General features: G+C 40.7%; 1 protein-coding gene across 4 annotated transcripts in view; it reads right to left on the reverse strand.

Moving 5' to 3' along the window:
* The window catches only part of SYT1 (synaptotagmin 1), a 335,884-nt gene that overhangs the window by 56,036 nt on the left and 260,049 nt on the right, over positions 1 to 19,799 (reverse strand). For all 4 annotated transcript variants that reach the window (XM_083463109.1, XM_083463106.1, XM_083463108.1 and 1 more), the window contains exon 7: positions 16,946 to 17,113. In XM_083463109.1, coding sequence (XP_083319235.1) covers positions 16,946 to 17,113 — 168 coding nt within the window. The remainder of the gene's footprint in view (positions 1 to 16,945; positions 17,114 to 19,799) is intronic.

Genomic DNA, 19,799 nt, shown 5'->3' on the forward strand with positions numbered 1-19,799 from the left:
ACAGTGAAGTGCCTCTGCTGAGGTGATTATCTCACAGAGGTGCTTTATTGTCATTAGGTTTAGCTTTCAACTTTTTAATGTATAAATAATTAATTTCAGCCATTGCTCTGATCATTGGATGGAAACTTTCGGCTAGCGTTAGAGCCGTCCAACTGTGAGGTTCGTAGAGGTTAACCTCTTCTCTCTGAGCATTCAGTTGCCAATCAGAAGGCTCCTTCTGCTCAAGCAGCTTGATAATTTCCTTACACACAATGCTGCCGCACTGAACAGAACCAAAATGAGTTCAAAGCTTTAATCGGCAGCATAAGCACCACTTCCTGCTTTACAATAAAGGATAATTTAAAGCATCACTGAGCCAGAAACTGTCCTGCTCAAAAAAAAGGGGGGGGGGGAAGGCTCCAAGCGGCTTAACTTGAAATAAAAAACAAAACCCCCCTCACTTCCTAGTGATGTGCGTCCTAGTGATGTATTGAGCAAAGCTTAATGAAAAGAGGTTGATATCTTGCAGTATTCCACTATCTCTAGGAAATGTACACTTGAATATTCTATATGCTTAAACAAAACAAAACAAAAGGCGACTATGATGATGAAGAAGAGTGTAATCCTTCGGTCCCTGGGAGAGGATAAGTTTTTTTTGTGGGTGTCCCTCTTGACTGGTGGAGAGCAAGAGAGGTCTATGGGAAGTGGACGAGTTCTGTCCACAGAGGCAAGCACAAAATATGGTGAAATATACTCCGAGTCGCAAAGTGATTTCATGCTCTTTATTCAGCTCATAGTGGTGAGGAGGAATGAATGAATGTCCCCTCAAAGTATCTGCTTATATACATTATTTACACAATGGGCTGCACATGATTGGTTAATTCTGGAATTCTACTGTAAGCCAATCAGGTTGTGGATTCACTTATATCTGGAGCATGATTGGGTGGTTCCTGCCAACCAATCAATCATACTGCTGCATTGTTCTTGGACCAATCAGACTGCTGCATTCTGATTCTATTGTTCTAGGACCAATCAGACTGCTGCAATTTGGATCCTATTGTTCTAGGACCAATCAGACTGCTGCAGTTTGGATCCTATTCAACTCAGTACATAACATATGGACTGAGGAATGTTTTGGATCCCAAAGAACCAAGGCCTGCCCATTTCCTTTGTGGCATGCCCCTGTATCTGGGGGGGGGGAGAGCAGAAATACCCTCCCCCCCGGAAAAAGAGAAAAAAATGGAGATACACCCATTCATACACGCACACCTTTCACCATGCTGGCGATTGTCCCTCACCCACACACTTTGGATTGCTCTGTTAAATACTGTTATTGTTAAAAAACGAACTCTGTTTTGGGTGAATGAGACGAGCATGTCCCCAAATAGTAAGTTTCCTTATATAGTTTTACAAACTATATTTATTATTGAAGAGTCTAGAAGAAGCCCTCCCCTGGGCATTAAACTTTGGCATACTTACCTAAGGATAGGTGGGATGAATGCCATTCAATCCACATTTTGATGTGAAAACACCTAATATGGATTGTCCGAACCAATACAGAAACTGAAATGCAGCTTTCTTTTGAAATTCACACTAAAAATCCCCTCTATGCAATTCTCTAGCCAAAGCAAATGCACAAAAATGTGCGTATTAGAGAGAATTGAACACAAAATGCATGTATATGTGAAAATAACGTACAACTGCTTGCAAAATTGTATATAAAGCAAAATTGCAGCAAAAAATGGAGACATGCATGAAAATGGTTACGGCTATGCGGAATTTTGAAAGTAATAATAATTGCAAATGGATGTGGAAAAGGAGCAAAACAAAGTTAAATAAAGAGACTGAGATTCACAGGTGCATGCATCTCTATTTGGGAGTAAGTGCCACTGAAAACAATGACACTTACTTCTGAGTAGGCATGTATGGAATTGCACTGTCCTTACGTAGATTCATACTACAGTGGTGCCTCGCAAGACGAAAAGAATCCGTTCTGTGATTCTCTTCGTCTAGCGGTTTTTTCGTCTTGCGAAGCAAGACCATTGACGGATTAGCGGATTAGCGCTATTAGCGGCTTATCTGCTGATCAGATCAGCTGATAAGCGGCTTAGCGGCTTAGAAAAAGGGGGGGAGGAAAAAAACCCCAGCAGGAACTCGCAAGACATTGTCGTCTTGCAAAGCAAGCCCATAGGAGATTCGTTTTGCGAAGCACCTCCAAAACGGAAAACTCTTTCGTCTAGCGAGTTTTCCGTCTTGCGAGGCATTTGTCTTGCGGGGCACCACTGTACTAACAGGTCTGAAAACGACCCAAAGGAGTTGTTATAGTTTGTATTATACACAGCATCTGTCTGGTCTAACAAGCAGAAAATCGAACTAATTGGTAATAATGGATAAAGCAGCTGCTATGGTTGCTGCTAAAGTTTGTTGTATAGTAGGCAGACTATAGGAGACAGGCACACGCAGTTGTGCTACTTCTTAATGGTTCTTGAAAATAATTATCCTTGCTTGGATAGCTGTACTGGAAATAGAAACTAAGAGGGTAAGATTGAACAAGTTTGACTTTGTATAATTTGTTTTGCTCTTTGTATACATTTTTATAATTCCAAGGATTTGTCTTTTCATTTCTTGTGCAGGCAGTGCATTTTTGCGGGGGAGGGGGGACACGCAGGCGTACACATACCCCTAAACATTTTGTGAATCTTTGTACTTTTGTCCATTTACTGTATTTATTTTTCCCAATTTGAACTATAAAATGGTGATTTTCTTGAGTCAAAGTGAGAGTACCCTTAAACATTTTTTAAAGAAAAAAAGCACTGTGTGCAGGAATTAAATATCTTGCATTTGAACAAGTTTTATACCTACTCCAGTTACAAAGCTTTTATACTGAAACCAATGGTAAAGTGACAAGGTTTATAATATTATTTTTTTAAAAAAAGATCTCTCTCTCTCTCTCTCTATCTCTCTCGCTCTCTTACACACACACACACACACACACACACACAGAGAGAGAGAGAGAGTGTTTGGCCACTAATGACTTTATGTTGAAACATATCTGGTTGATTCACTTAAGGAACACTCACTTTTAACTGAAATTTGGAACATAAGCAGGAAATAGGAGTTGCATTCTTAATATTTATAGTGTGTATGGATTTTTTTTTAAAAAAAATTGTTTGTATAACCTACAATTGAGTGTTTTATCTTAACTTAGTTTTTCTGGAGTTGCACTCTGTTAGAGAATGGAACCTTTTTCTTTCTATGGTTACAGACCATAAAACAACTGCCAACGTTTTACAAAAATGGACCTGAACATTCTATTTCTACCAACTTCAAAGAAAGTAATTATAAACAGATGAACAGATGGAATTTTGGTCCAATAAAGACCTGCTATTAAATCTGATCATTTTTGGAAATGCGGGTAGTCACGAGCAGGTTTCAGGCACTGATGGAGAGATGATAAGATAATGCCTAAGTTCTGGAGACAACCAACAAAGATAATTTAGGATACCCTTTCCCTACGGATCACGTCAGTAATACATCTTGGTTATTGGGGGAGATTATGTCAGAAAAAGAGATGTGGAAATGGCTGCTAATTAAATTATGGAAACCAAAATAGAATCCTGACTCTATTTAAACCTTTAAATGTGCCATCCATAGATTATGGAGAAGTACATAGCTGGCAAATTTCTAAAATGCCATGGTTACAAATTTAGTAGGACTCAGAGAAAGAAGACAAGAAAATTATTCTTTCTATGACAGATTGAAGAAGTTTATTTACTTCTGGAATGTAACATAAGGGCATAATGATGATAAAGATCCATTAATGCCTCTGTAAAGGAATTATGACTACTTGGCTCATTAATTACGGTCCTGGCACAAAGACTAGTGGATTACTCCAGTAACTGTAGGGTAGCTAATTCAAGATCATTATCACTATTCATGTTTCTAAATCAAAATACCATATCATGTATGCATTCTGTACATATGCAGGAGGGGGAGAATCTTAAAAATAACTATATAATCCAGTGACCGTTTATGCAAGTGTCATTCTACTGAATCTTAACAGGAATGCAGTCAATGGATCATGACCAATTTTATAACCATGGCTATCACTTTTTCAAGGAAATATCTATTCCTTTTCATGATAAACTGGTCATTCCTCATCACATTTGTGTCAGTGTCATCAAGACAACTACTGAGGATCCAAAGTTGCTCAAACATCAGTCAGACCGTGAGGGGGCCAGGCAACTGTGGCAGCTGACTTTATTCACATGAATTGCGCCAATTAACCTCCCACAGAGAGCTGATTGATCATTCTGACCATAATACTCTGTGTGAGTCATCGTTTACTAGCCTTGTCCTTCTAGTATTTATAACGATATTTTAACCATTTCTAGAAAGCGCTTCTGTCAAAGAGAAAAACAAAATAAGATTAATGGGGGCGTAAATGCCATCATTATGGACTGAACATGCCACTTCAAGGCCAACAGTTTCAAAGTAATTACAATCAGCTGCCTCTTGCAGAAACTAAGGTGAAAGGTACTTAAGTTTCCATCTCAAGTACCTTTTGTGAATGAAGCTGCACTTTCACGTCCAAACAGGAGGCCAAGATTTGGAAATTAGATTGCCTATGGCTTAAATGAGGAGCTAAATATATTTATCTCCTAAGTAACGGAAAACTTATTTCTAAATAGGTGAAAAAAATAAGCGAATAAGGAACTTGAGCTCGCACTGCAAAAGAATGACAGGGTATATATTTTTTAATCTCCCCCGCACATCCTCTACCAAATAGATGCAATTTTATATCCAGTCATTCACTATGCTTTAATGATTGCATCTTATTCCATTCCACCACTTGGCTTCTTCCAAGACCCTGCCCGATCACATTTCTACATGTCATTCACGTTTATGCAAGCCACTGTGCAAAGCACAATTAATTTAACTCAGAATGGCACATTAATATTATTACTTTTGACAGCAGGGAAAACTTATTAACTATAACACGTTGCAAGGCTCTTCTCTCTGCAAGAACAGTTTTTTAAGTGCAACACAGAGAGCAAATGTAATACATTCACAGGATGTTCTTTTTGGATTACTAGGCATTATAAAAAGTCAAACACCAAAGCCTTCCCATAATTATGGCACAATTATGTAGCTATTGTAGCTGGTCTAAAGATAATCTTCATCCTATTGTATCGGGCCAAGGCAAGCAATAATAGCTTGCCCTTGCTTGATCTTTAAAAACCTTCCAATAGTAGAGCCATGTACGCATTTAAAGTTCAGTTAATGCATTTCACATTATCAAGAGATTGTCTCGGAATCTAAAAGTGATTGTTGCCACAGATTGAAAACTACACACTGCAGATCTGATAATGCACAGGCTAAAATCACAGGGGCAAGGTAATAAATCTTTTGTAGCTAACCAGTAGAGTAAAAGGTTTCCTTCCAACATGGCTACTAATCTATATAATGCCATGTTACAGAGAAAAGTAAGAAAAGGGATCCTTCTTCTGAACCCCTTGGCTAAATTACATTCATTCTTTCACATAGTAGATGATTGTCTGCAGGATTTGGTCTGGCAGAGTTGGTCTGTTGCAGAGATGGGGTACCTGAGGCCTGGAGGCCAAATGCAGAACCCTCAAGGCCTTTCTGTCCAACCCTTAGAACACACCCTGGGCCACTGCTCTCCGCTCCCCAGGCTACAGTCTTCACTGTTCTTGCCACATACCCTTCTCAAGTGCCTTGGTAATGTGATTTGCTTACTTCCCTGCATGAGCTTTTGCCTGGTTGGAATGTAGCCTACTGTACAAAGGTAAGTGTCACATCCATTGCTCTGCCCAACTTTTGCCTATGGCTCCACCTATACTGGCATGAACCCCCCCCCCACCCAAAAAAATGTTGCCTACAAAGGAATGTGGCCCTGAGCTATCCCCTCCTGGTCTATTGCATTGTGAGAATAGCAAACAATCTGAGAATGTTACGTGAACTAATTTAATTGCTAACATTCTCTGTAAGGATACAGGAGGAACTTTATATGTGTGCTGTCAACAAACACACTTCTGGTTGGTTGGTGCTCAAACACACATGCGTGAATGAGTATGGTCCAGTTTCCGGTGTTGATAGGAAAGTGAGGAATGCATATATATAGAAGAACTGAAAAACAGCAGCAAGCTGCTAGAATTCAGTAATGTTGGAATTAAGCATCCTGACATAACGCATCACTGAAGAAGAGCACTGTGTAACAACCTCCTCCAGCTGTTGTCCTGGTGACTACAACCCGCATCATTCTTAACCATTGGCCATATTGGCTGGGGATGATGGGGGCTGCTGTCCAATAACAGCTGGATGACACAAGGTTGAGGAAGGCTGGTGTAGGATATAAGATACACATACGGCAGGGTAGGGATAGGTTGGGACTCCAAACCCCATCAGCTCCAGCAGGCAAGGCCAATTGTGAGGGATGATGGGAGCTGCAGTCCAGCAGCATCTGAAGGGTCATGGATTCCCTATTCCTGCAGAAGGGCTTCCATGCTGACTCTTGCTCTGTTTTTGATGCCTGTTCAAACAATTCTTGTTTAGGCAATCCTACCAAGACCTGGAATTCCATTCTATACACTTGTTTTCAAAAATGCCAATTTTGCCTGTATTGTCTACTGTTTATATTGTCTACTGTTCTAAAATCTGTTTTTATTTTTAAAAACTATTTTAAAATGAATATTTTGTAGGTTTTTCTCTAAACTGCTTAGAGGATTTCCCCCCTATATATATATTAAAAAGTGGCCTATAAATCTTGCTAAATAAATAACTAAATAAATTCCTTCGCTGCTTCTCCCTAGGAGGGCAATTTAAAACTTCTGAGTAACCATGCTTTTTATGCCCTCCTAGCTATTTGGACTGCTGAGAATTTTACAGTTTTCTTTCTTCCATTAATATTTCATAGTGTTCTTCTGCACTGCTCTGATACCTTTTGAGGAAGAGGATATAAATAATTTTAAATAGATTAATAATATACCCTTCCCCAAATGGTTTGCAGGAATAGCTACCACAGATGGGAAACTAATTCATTTAGTAATCAGAACTTGTACAGCTTCGGAACAGAAGCAGAAACAGTCCTATGGGCATCCATCATTTTTTCTCCCACTGTCACCGCAACACCCCAAGGACTTCCTTATCTTCCTACCATGGGAAGATGCATGAGGTGTACCCACCTACATGTGGCGGTAACGCATACGCCTTCAGAGGAGGCACATAAATTATTATGCTTTAAGGCGTTTGAGTGGAAGAAAGGAAGGCAGATTTGCCAGTCATTTGCACAACCAGCTGTTGTGACATCCTGTAACATCTTCAGATGAGACAAAAAGAAAAGCTCCACTCAGGAAATAGTTGGCACAATAGGAAATTAGAATAATAATGTTACATATACAAGACATACACTGAAGTGACACAGCAATATAATAAGCTGCAGTGATGCTGGGAGACTGGAATGCCTGCTCTCTGGTCTCATCTCTCTACTTTCCTTCTTTCCTATTTCCTCCTTGTCCAGATCTTTCTCCTCCTGCACCCTCCTCAACCTTTTTATCTCTCCCATCTGACCTATTAGTCACTTTGAAAGCACTTCTAGACCACAAATCTTCTTTTTTTTTTAAGGTGGGGTGGTGAACCTCCAGCCTTCCCATTTGGCCTGAGAGACTCCGTCAAGCAAAACCCACCTGCAGAGGTAGGTGAAGGTGTGGCTGGGCTGAAAGGGGGTTTCAAAGTGCACCAGCTGATCAGTAGTGCCTGCAGAATTCTGCATAAAGCCCTGTGCATTGGGCTTTGCAAGTGCTATGATCGGCTGTCCAATGAGGTTTGCAAAGCCCCAGACACCCAAAGCAGTTTGCAATAGGAAGGGAGCATTCAGATGTGGGAGTTGTTCCATTAATTTTTCCTGTTATAATGCTGGCGCTTCTGTCTTGGTTTCTAACATTCCTTTTATATTGCATTTCCTGTCGTGCTATTGAACCGTGGCCTTTTGCTTGAGATACCACCATGTTTTACTAAATTTTCTTCACACCAAGGGGCATAGTGTGACACAGCCAACTCTCACATAGCTCCTTTCTTCCTCAAATCATCAGCCAGAGACACACATGCATGCCCTCCATATTTCCATACTAGCTACTAAACACACACACACACACCTTTTCTTTTCCATGAGCTTCACCCATACAGTCTCTCTCCCCTTGAATCATCACCCATACACATCCGTTCTTTTCCCAGAACTTATACAGATATGTGTACCCTCTCTCTCCAAAGATGTGTATATATAAGCATGTGTGTGCATGTACACATGTGTGTTCTGTCTCATATATACACATACACACAGGATCTTCATAATGGGCTGCTAAATATTTTCTTCTCGTTACCAGTTTAATAAATGTAGTCTTATGATAGTCATACATTGTTTCAAGTGGTCTACAAGTTGGAGGTTAAAACATTTGGACATCATTGACCCAAAAAATGGTTTAACTTAAGGAAATTTGAAAAGAGATTGTAAAAATGCGGTGAAAGTACATAAATATTTTCTAACCTTCCTCATAATATTGGAACTTGGGATCACCCAAATAAAGCTGACTGGAAGGAGAAACTCACATCTTCAATGGGTGGCAATAGCTACTAGCTTAGATAGTGGACCAATTAATTGTGGATGTACCTAATAACGGTTATATAAGAAACTTCTAAATATAAACCTCTGAATATATCAGATGAGAAAATCTTAGGACAGTCCATTGATTTCAGATTCTTCTTATGAGCTTCCAAAGCCACCTGCCTACCCATGTTGGAAACAGAACCCTGGATATACTTTGATTTGATCTGGCAAAGCCTTTCTTACGTTCTTATGAAGTAATGTGTCTTTTTTATTACTAAACCACCTTGGATAAATTATGACTGAAAAATTGTCTTCTCATTATAAAGTGCACATTCTCAATTCACTGACGGGTATTCACTATTAAGTATTTCCTTAGCACCATACAGCCTGTCTAAGGCTATTAAAGCAATTTACAATGGGAATCCAATTGCTACACTTTTCATTACTGTGCTTTGTGCAAGACGTTCGTTTCTTTTTGTTTAATAAATACGTTCTGTCTATCATAGCTACGATACAAAGTGCTTTAAATGTCAGTTCAGCAAGTAGTTAAACTAAAGTGAAAATACAACAAGATCTGAAAAGAGGCTAAGTGGTTACTATGGTAATCTGACATGGTCTAAATTGGCATTTAAAAACTGGCAGGAGGAATGCAAAGAAAATGACTAAGCTTTCTTTTTTCTCAGGCTGCTCCTCCCAACTCTTTGTCTATAACCTTTTCAGAAATGCATATTTTCCCCTCCATTGCTTTTTGGCATCATCCAGGGAGAAATTCTCCTGTATAAGGCCCAGAAGAATAAGCTTCCTGCTGGATCATTCACTTCACAATAAAAAAGTTTGCAAGAAATCGAGGGCCTGTGTGATTGTTTAATTTTTGTACAGCACTTAAGTATAATAAAAAAGAATAATGAGAAACTCTGTGGTGGTAAAAGTGAAATGCAGCTTTCCCAGCCTCTCTACCTGGCGCATGAAATTCTTCCCCAAGACCCAACCCTCTGTTGGTCCAAGTGTTTTTGATAGGCAAGAATGAGTTCTTTGAACTTTGCTAATGTTTCTTCCTTGTCATGGTGGAGAATACAAAGGGGTGTGTGAGTGTCACAAGAACATACAGTGGTGCCTCGCAAAATGAAAATAATCCATTCCGCGAGTCTCTTCGTCTAGCGGTTTTTTCGTCTTGCGAAGCAACCCTATTAGCGGCTTAGCGGATTAGCGCTATTAGCGGTTTAGCGGCGATTAAAGGCTTAGCGGATTAGCGGCTAAAAGGCTATTAGCGGCTTAGCGGCTTAGAAAAGGGGGGGGCAGAAAAAAATCGGAACACTCGCAAGACGTTTTCGTCTTGCGAAGCAAACCCATAGGGAAATTCGTCTTGCGAAGCAGCTCAAAAGCAGAAAACCCTTTCGTCTAGCGGGTTTTCCGTCTTGCGAGGCATTCGTCTTGCGGGGCACCACTGTACCAGTCAGTAATCACATAGTTCAAGGTTGGATTTAAGTCTTCACTTGCTAAAACACAAGCTTGGTTTCTGTTGACAAGAGCTGTTCAACAGTGGAATGGTCTTCTTTGGAAGATGGTGGACTCTCCTCCTACTTGGAGGCTTTCAAGCAGAGGCTGGATAACCATCTGTCATGGATGCTTTAGTTGATATTCTTGCATTGTAGGGGGTTGGACTAGAAGGCCCTCGGTGTCCCTTCAATCTCTGCAATGCTATGATTCTATGAAGAACCTGTGGCTCTTCAGATGTTGCTGAACTAAAATCCCCAAGAGCCCCAACAAGCATGACTGATAGCCAAGGATGATGGGAGCTGTAGTTCAATAACATCTGGAGAGCCACAGGTTTATCACACCTGCTGTGAAAGCAAGTGCTGATGTAGGAAATGCAAAAGGCAAACACAAAGTTCCACAATGCAGAGTATTGCTTTAGTTTCAAAAGCGGGGTAGCCTTCCTGTGGTTTGATGCTTTACCTACATAACAAATGGATTTCATTACCTCGCCTGAAGTTCTTGGGGTGGGTTATCATCTGCCCATACATAAAAAATAAAAATAAAAGTTAAACAAGACTGTTCTCTCCTAATTTGTTTTTTTCTTGGTCCCTTTCCCATAGCTCCCTCATTCAAGCTTCTTCCAGCCTGCTGCTTAATCTGCCATCCACTAGTGAACTGCTGTCTTTCTCCTGTTCCATTTTCATCAATTCTGTGCCTAGCTTCAGGGAGTCTGACTCTCCCTGAAGCTATGCAACACACATAGCAATTATGTATAACATTAACAAGGCTGAATGGAGGAAGGTTAGAAAGATGTTGTCCTGACTTGTAGCTCATGTGATCTCTCCTATACAATTTTCACCAGCCATCCTACAGACTGGAGATGTTCTTTCAAGCTCTCGCAAAGCCTGACAAATACTTTACACAGCACTTCTTATCTCTTAAAGTGCTTCACCAACATTGACTTATTAATCGGCTGTTCTGTAGGGAAATGGGGAGAAGTCATGAAGCTGGTTTTTAAATTTGCTTGGGTCACGAGATACAGAAGGAAGCCTCTCATGTCTCATTAAAACCCCATCCTTTGATTTTATCCCTGACCCTTTTAAGGAGAAAGGGCTGGGAAACAGACTGAATTTTTAGTTAGTGCAATGAAGAGGGCAACAGCTTGTCAGATGCGTCTTCCTGTTCCACAGCCGCTCATTAAAACTCTGTGTTATTATGTACAACAACAGAATTCTGTGTAAAGAGCAGTTAAGATAAAGACTTAAGAGAGAAGATGGACTAAGGTCAGTTTAGGTGATTAAGCAAGTGGTCATGACCATCATTAATGGAAGCTAAAATATGCTTCCACCCTCAGGGGTCACAACCAAACTATTTCAAGGATTAATTTCCCCATCATTAATTGCCAGCTTTCTTATGATTCTCTATCAGCAAAAAGTTTAAAAATAAAGAAATAAGTGAAAACTTGTCATAACAATTTGTATTATTATAACTGAACAGACTGCCTGCAAATTTGGCTTTCTGTGACAAATGTTACATTCTGCAATTAAAATAAAGATAAGTCTGTTTTTAAAAAATGTCTTAGCAGTAATTAAACATAATTACACTTGTTGTACTATTTTGGATGGGATCCAGTTGCTTAGGATTTTAAGTCTATTTTAATCATGCTTTTTTCTGGAATTAGTGGGGCAGGCCGTGGTACCATGAGCACTAACAAGACAAGCACGTGCCCCTCAATGCACATCTGGCTTAATTAAACACAGTTTCCTTTTTTGCTGTGTTTTACTTGGTATCTTTAGGATATTGAAGCGTTACAATAAAGTCTTGCCATCTACCTACGCAAGCCATGAACCAAAGACAATTCAGCACAGATTGGGAAAATCGCAGCAGAACTTCCATAGCTGAAATACATAAGATTTCTAAGCCGCAGACTCATAGGAGAAACATCTATATTACAATAACTTGCCCTAAAGTAGAATTCTCTACATAGCAGCACATATTTGTCTAGACCGTTTAACTGATAACGTTGCAGTGTGCCCTAGGATATTCTTGAGGAAAAGCTGGTAAAATATGGGCAGGATGAGGTAACTATTAGGTGGATTTGTAGCTAGTTGACTGACCAAACCCAAAGAGTGCTCACTAATGGTTCTGGGCCCATTGTCATTCAACGTCTTTATAAATGACTTGGATGAAGGTATTGATGGGCTGCAAATGACACCAAATTGGGATGGGTAGCCAATGCCACAGAAGACAGAAACAGGATTCAATATGGCCTTAACAGACTGGAGAACTGGGCCAAAACTAATAAAATGCATTTCAATAGGGACAAATGTAAGGTTCTACATTTAGGCACAAAGAACCAGCTGCACAAATATAAGATGGAGGGGGCACCTGGATTGCCAGTACTACATGTGAAAAGGATCTAGTAGACAGCAAGCTTAACATGTGTCAACAGTACGATGTAACAGCAAAAAAGGAAAAGGGGGGGGAGCTAATGCTGTTCTAGGCTGTATAAACAGAACAATGGTGTCCAGATCAAGGGAAGTAATAGCTCTATTTTGCCTTGGCCAGACCACAAATGGAGTACTGTGACCATTTCTGGGTACCACAGTTTAAGAAAGATATTGACAAGCTGGAACATGTGCAGAGTAGGGCGACCAAGTTGAAACCAAGCCTTATGAGGAATGGTTGAATGAATTGGGTATGTTTAGCCTGGTAAAGAGGAGGCTGAGAGGAGATAAGAAAGCCATCTTCAATTGTCATATGGAATGTGGAGCAAGCTTGTTTCAACCAATGGATTCAAATTACAAGAAAGGAGATTCCACCTAAACATCAGGAAGAACTTTCTGATGGTAAGAGCTGTTTGACAGTGGAATGGACTCCCTTAGAAGGTGATGGATTCTCCTTCCATGGAGGTTTGTAAGCGGAGATTGGATGGCCATCTGTTATGGATGCTTTAGTTGAGACTGCTGCACACGGGTTTGGACTAGATGACCCTTAGGGTCCCTTCCAACTCAGCAATTCTATGAAAGATGCACAAGGAGCCCCAAGGCCCAGCAGAACATATTCGGCATGAGATGGGGTCTGCTGTAGGCTCTGAATTATTGGAGGTGAAGTGTGCAGACTGAAATAATCTCAAAACAGCAGCAACAGGTCAAGGTTTACATCAGTCCTGAAGATCACAAAATATTGCATAAGATAAGAAGTGTGCTAAACTGCAAGACGAAATCAAAACTATGAAGCTTTACCTCATCTTTTAAAAGTAAGTTTTCTTTTCAAAGTAATGCTAAATTATTCTAACATAGCACGCTTGCTTTCAAGAAAATAATTTATCAGGCATAAAGAAAAATAAACCTCATCTAACTTTCCAGTTAATCACTAAACAATGGCAATTCCCCACATTTATCGGTTGCTCACTTGAGTGCGTCAAGCACATAATCAGAAAGATGCTAAGACACAAAAAACAACAACATTGAAGGCTTACTTCATTTATCATGGAAAACATTTATTGCATGAATACAATCATCCAACAGGCACGTCATTTTCTGAAACAAGAAAGATTTCCAAACATAATAGAGGATGCTGAGCTATACTTCTGCACTGACTGCAGTCAGGATTATTATTATTATTATTTGCAGTGGAAACCCTCCCCTGTTCTTATCATTGCTGGAATGAAGCTATGACTCATAAGTCTACAGTGTATGTGACTTACACTTTAATGCACAGGTGTTCATTGGCACGGCAAGATGCTATACCAAAGAACACGACCGGGACCAGCACAACAATCGGAACCATGAAGAGCCCTGTGCTTTTATTATGTCAAATGAACACAGGTTTTGACAAAGAGGAATAACCACGTATACTGCAGCATTAGCCTTCTGGCAGTGCAATCCTACACAGGTCTGCTCAGAAGCATACCTCATTAAGTTCAAAGGGAACTTAAGCCCATGTAACTGCATAAAGGATTTCAGCTGAAGCTCCATGTGTAGCATAGTAGCTAAGGGGCAGTTCAAATCTGGCCTCTACCGTAAAGCTGCAGGCTGTCCTTAAGTGAGCCCCTCTCTCTAAGCCGCAGCCTCCTCACCCCAACTGCAGCACAAGCATAATAATACTGATCTACCTTTCAAAGCTGTAAGGCACATTCCAAAGGGAAAGCTCAAAATCTGCAGCCCAGGGGTCCCATAGCTTTGCAAACTGGAGAGATTGTTGTGGGAATCACCCCACCCTGCACAGCTAAGCATAGGTCGCAACCTATCCTATTGGATACAACATAATGCTTATTTGAAGCCTAATTTTGAGGGCATCAGGGAAGGCTTCTTTCATCTGCATCTGTACCTGTGGGCACCACTTTGGGGACCCCTGAGTTATTTCTTCTTTGACTTATTCCATGCCATAGGAATCCCCTCAATCTTTATATGGTACAATGTTCCTGTGACACACTAAGGTGCATGGCCCAAATCATTTGCCTTTAACTGGTGTCACGAGCCTCTTGGTTACGTTTGCCTTTAGAGACTATCCCATTGAACATCCCATATTCTATTAGAATGGTAAAAAATCTCCCTGGTGCATGTTTTGAGAAATTCAGAAGAAACAGAATTGACTGAGAAAGTGTCCCAGTGTACCTCCTGCTCCCTGCCTTGCAGCACTTTCCTCTGGGCGGCTTCCAACAAAATAGTAAAATAAAGTAATCCATCAAACATTAAAAGCTTCCCTAAACAGGGCTGCTTTCAGATGTCTTCTAAAAGTCTGGTAGTTGTTGTTCTCTTTGACATCTGGTGGGAGGGCATTCCACAGGGTGGGTGCCACTACTGAGAAGGCCCTCTGCCTGGATCCCTGTAACCTGTAAGCTAAGACTGCTGAACAGACTCCTGGGCTGGGGTCTTGTCTGGGGGTGTTGTTAGGTAATGGGTTGTTGCTGTTGGCTTTCTGTATCTTTATTATATGTTGTGATTTACGTGCAAATTGTTTTGTTTGGTTGTGTATTTTTAAATGTTTTGTTTTGACTACTTTTGTTATGTTGTAAGACACATTGAACACGGTTTGAACTGTGGAACAGTGGCATACATTATGTATGTATCAGGGGTCTGCTTGCAGGGGAGGGGGGAGACACAGAAACGTACAGAGAGCCCCCTCCTCTGTTGAGCAGCTGCACTTTGTCAGAGTTGGGAAGGGGGAGTTTTCAGGAGACACGGAAGACGAGAGAAAGGGGAGCCAAAACATTGCTACCAGGGCAGAGAATGTGCAGCTTCCGTTGCATAGTTTTCCACGTAAGGAAAAAAGGTGGAGAGGGTTTTTTTCCCCAGTTTTCTATGCTGGAGGGGAAATAGGAAGAAGGCACTTCCAGATTCTGCTAGCGATTTAGACAGACATGGTTTTGGAACTTCTGCACTGTACATAAGTTTTGCACTCAATAAAACCTGAAAAGACAGGCTGGAGTCGTGGCTCTTATCTTCGTGAGCAACCACACTCCCTTCTGACAGTATATGTATGTATGTATGTATGTATGTATGTATGTATGTATATTATCATCTAGTGCCCAGCAATCTTGCTTCTGGGTAATGGTCATGCTGTATAGGCTCCACGTATTGCAGCCAGGGTGTCTACAAATGTTAGCTTTCTTTAGCAGCCCAGCCGCTCTCTACCTTTGCGCCTAATTCTACCCCCAGTTCCATCTTCATCCCCCATCCTTCTAGCATGTTCAGATGGTTTTCAGAAGAGAACAGGGGTTTCTCTTGTTTGTCTTGTGGTATGGAGAAGATAAGAAAAAGCAGCAGTCTCTCTGCTGCTTTCTTTTAAGAAAATCTTCTCCAAACAGCTGCAGGAGTGACAAAACTTTGCCTCTTTTCCAAGTCCTCTGGCAAGCATGCAGGGCTTGGGAGAGAGAAAGGGTTACGTCTATGTGCAGGGAGGTATGGACGAGATAAGAACCAGCAGGAGAAAGGCCTGCTTTTTATTTAAACAAATCTCCATGCGAGGGAGCTTCCAGCCTTTCTCTAATTTTGAGGTGGCATTGAATCACATACTCGCAAATTCAAGTTGAGCAATTAAAGTTAATTTTGGTGCTCTTGCACAACAAACCTGTTTCTCTCCCCCACCCCAGACTTTTGCAAGAATAAAAAAAACAACAACAGGAAAGTGCATGGGAATACATGGATTAACACTTGCTTCGCACAAATGAATCAGAAAGAATGCTCATTAAATAGCTGACTTTTGTCTATCCTTCCTTCAAACCTTAGGTCAGCATAGGAGGATGAATACTCAACAGTCATCTGGAAGCCACCTGAGAAAGCACAAGCCCTTTTGTGGTTGCTAGAGGGCTGGACAGAGAGGCAAAAGCCCCATTAACTATGAACCCCTCAATCTGGTTCCTCCCCTACAAGAAATTATGGCATAGTTTTGTACTAGTTTTGCATCACCAGCCTCAGGTTTTGTGATACTGCCTACAAGTGAGTAGTGACACATCAAATCAGTGTTCATAATTAGCATCCTCCCAAAATCAAAATGGCAGAACCTCCTCCAAACCTATAGGTCTCTGACCTACGGTAAACTTTTCCTTCACCCAAACATCCTGCAAAAAGCTTTTGTCTTTCTTCTCTCACCTACCCATATCCCTCAGTATTATTTGTTTACTGAGGGCGGAGGACAGTGTGGTTTTAGTGTTACAAAGGTGCAAGAAGTATGCAATGAGATAATAAATAAAACAAGGATACCAAACGGATCTCAAAATTGTTGTTGTTTAAATCTAGCAGAATATTTTCTAAGTGTTTATGAGCTACTTATGTTCCCTCAGATTAACAGGAGTCAAAACAGATTCTGCCCACTACTCTTTTGAGGTTTAACAAATGCCAACAATAGATATGCTTTTCTTACCTCTTCTTTTTCAGCACTTTGCAAATCCCGCCACTCCTCAGTCACATGACCAAAATCCACAGTGTTCATGGCCACCTTGTACTCCCCAATGATATCATGTTTGGAGAAGCGGTCAAAGTCATATACTGCCATCACTAAGGTTTTTCCTCCCAGTTCAGAATACGGCACCTGTATTATTATTATTTTTTACAAAAAATAAAACAAAAATAAAATCAGAGAATGAGAAAATGCCAGGTTCTGTAGCCTATGCAGTAAATATGCTTTCACTGCAATGCAAATCCATTTCTTTGTTTTATCAGCTGTCATTCCCTTTATATTGAACTAGGGGAAAAATATGACACACATTTTCTGGGAGAGTCATCTGATGCACTGGTTTGTAATAGCAGACTAGAGCATTCTACAGAACAATGTGGTAGCTCGCTCATCACTCTGCAGCATTTGCCCTGAGTTCTTAAAGTTATGACTCCAACGTGAAACTAAAGACCAATTATTTGCCCCACAGATACATGAGTTTTCGATACTGCAGAATGCTTCTCTCAATAAATCATGCTGTCACGTTCTAAAAAAACAGCAGCCTACAGACTGATGGAAAAGCACTGGCTTTCAATGTCTGACACAGAGAAATTAGAGACTATGCAGTTTTCTTCCAGCACAATCCTCTCCTTGCCTACTGAGAGGTAAGTCCCACTGAGCTCAATAGGGCTTAATCCCAAGTAAGTGGTCATAGGGATGCAACCTGAAAGTGGCTTTATTCTTTTACAGCCCCTCATATCAGGATTCTGTGTTTCATCAAATGGATATTGAAGCTCATCCTACAGTATGATACATTGCTATAAATGTTGGCAGCAGAAGGCCAGGCTCTGGCTAATTTTCCACCTGTTCAGATGTGTTATGGACAGATGCTTTAGGTTAGGAAGAGGATCATTATTCATGTTTTTTTTTTTTCATATTCATGGGAAGTGATGCAGCTGAAGTATCTTTAGTTGGCTGGAAAAACTGAGCAAAAAATGTTGGATTTGGGGTGGAGGCCTGACTGTTTTTAATTGGAATTTTATTTACAATATAACACAACCCCCCCCCCCGGCCTGACCGTTTTTAATAAACCCCTTATCATTTATATTTCCAAATACGAATGCTTCCATATGTGCCTGTACATCTCTCTCTCACTGTTACTCAAGTTTCTTAAAAGGGGAGGGGAATTAAAGTGAAGTGAAATGGCTGAGCATTAAAATCTGCCTTGGTCCTTTGCAAACATCTAGCTTTCATTTCTTCTCAAAAGGACCTGTGTTTTGCTGGCCCTTCTCTCTTCGTGCTAGTTCCTCAAAAGTTGTGAAGAAATCTTCAGGTTAAAAGACACATCCGTTAAGGCAAAAGAGGGCAGGGGAGTACAGCACACGTTAACATGTATCCTGACATTATACGATGACAGTAGCATAATGCTGATCCGAAGGGGTCATTTAATGCATCACCCAAAAAAGAGGACAAAAGAAGATAAAGATCTGCATACAATTTGTGTATGCTAATTTATATGTATAGATTCACATTCAGAAATAATTACTATAAATGAAATAGAAATGCAATACTTCTCAACATAGTGGAGAAGACTATATGATCTGCATGCCTGCTCAGTCTCCTATCCCGGTGCTAACTGTACTCCCTGCTTGTTTCCCCTTCTCATGCTTCTTTATCTTTAAACTGGACTTAGATCAAAGAGCCCTCGAACAGAGAAGTGTTCCTTCTAAAGTAGGATGCACAGCCGTCCTAATTTATCCCTATTTTTAAGCCATATGCTTGGTTATAAAGAGGTGGGAAAAGCTTCACACTTCACTGGTGACTTTTGGGGTCATTGTTGTTACATTTTCTTTTAAGACTATCTGAACAGAACATTAAAGCAGCCTCCCTGAAGACTGTTTGTACTGTATAAACTTTTACCTTTTTATAGATTTACGTGCCGAGGTGCGGTACAAAGCAACTTGGATAGCTTTAAAAGAGGACTGGACAAATTAGGAAGGACAACGGCTACTAGGCATGGAAGCAGTATTCTGCCTCAAATATCAGAGGTATTATGCACCTGGATACCAGTTGCTGGGAATCACAGGTGGGCAGAATGATGCTGTGCTCATGTCCAGCTTGCAGGCTTTCCACAGGCACCTGGTTGGCCACTGTGAGAACCGGATGCTGGACCAGATGTGCCATTGGCCTGATCTAGCCGGCAGTACATTAGTCTGTTTATTTCAGACGTTCAGGCTGCAAGGGCCACTACTTCCGTAGCCAAGCTGGCACCATTCACTCACAAGTGTGAGGTATAGACATGCTCAGAAGAACCTCAAGGTATGCAGAAGTGCCAAAATAATTAGGAAAAAACTTAACTAAACACCCCCTACAAGAAAAACCCGCCCTGTGAGAACTAAGCATGCTCAGCATGTGCAGAACACTGACAGTTTTTGATGTGGGGACTGAATGCAGTGGCTGGGACCCTAAACAGAAGCACTCTGCACTGTAACTGTCTGTTACAGGTCCCACTTGCATGATAATAATTTTGCAGATCTGCTAACACAAATAATTTTTACTTTTATCACTGCCAGCCACCATATTGTATTTGTTCACAATATTACAGCCTATGCTGCAATTCTGGAAATAAGCCCTTCAGAACTCAGTAGGACTTACTTCTTAGTAGACATGTATAGGGTTACGCAGTAAAGCTGATCTAATTATCAACCATATGGCCAAATGGGAGTCCTGCAATATTATTGCAATGGCCATAAAATATTGTATTTGAGTGTTCTGTTAGAAGCCGCCCAGAGTGGCTGGGGAAACCCAGCCAGATGGACAGGGTATAAATAATAATAATAAT

The sequence above is a fragment of the Podarcis liolepis genome, assembly GCF_965112155.1.
Source record: "Podarcis liolepis genome assembly, chromosome: 10".
NCBI classification, from domain to species: Eukaryota; Metazoa; Chordata; class Lepidosauria; order Squamata; family Lacertidae; genus Podarcis; species Podarcis liolepis.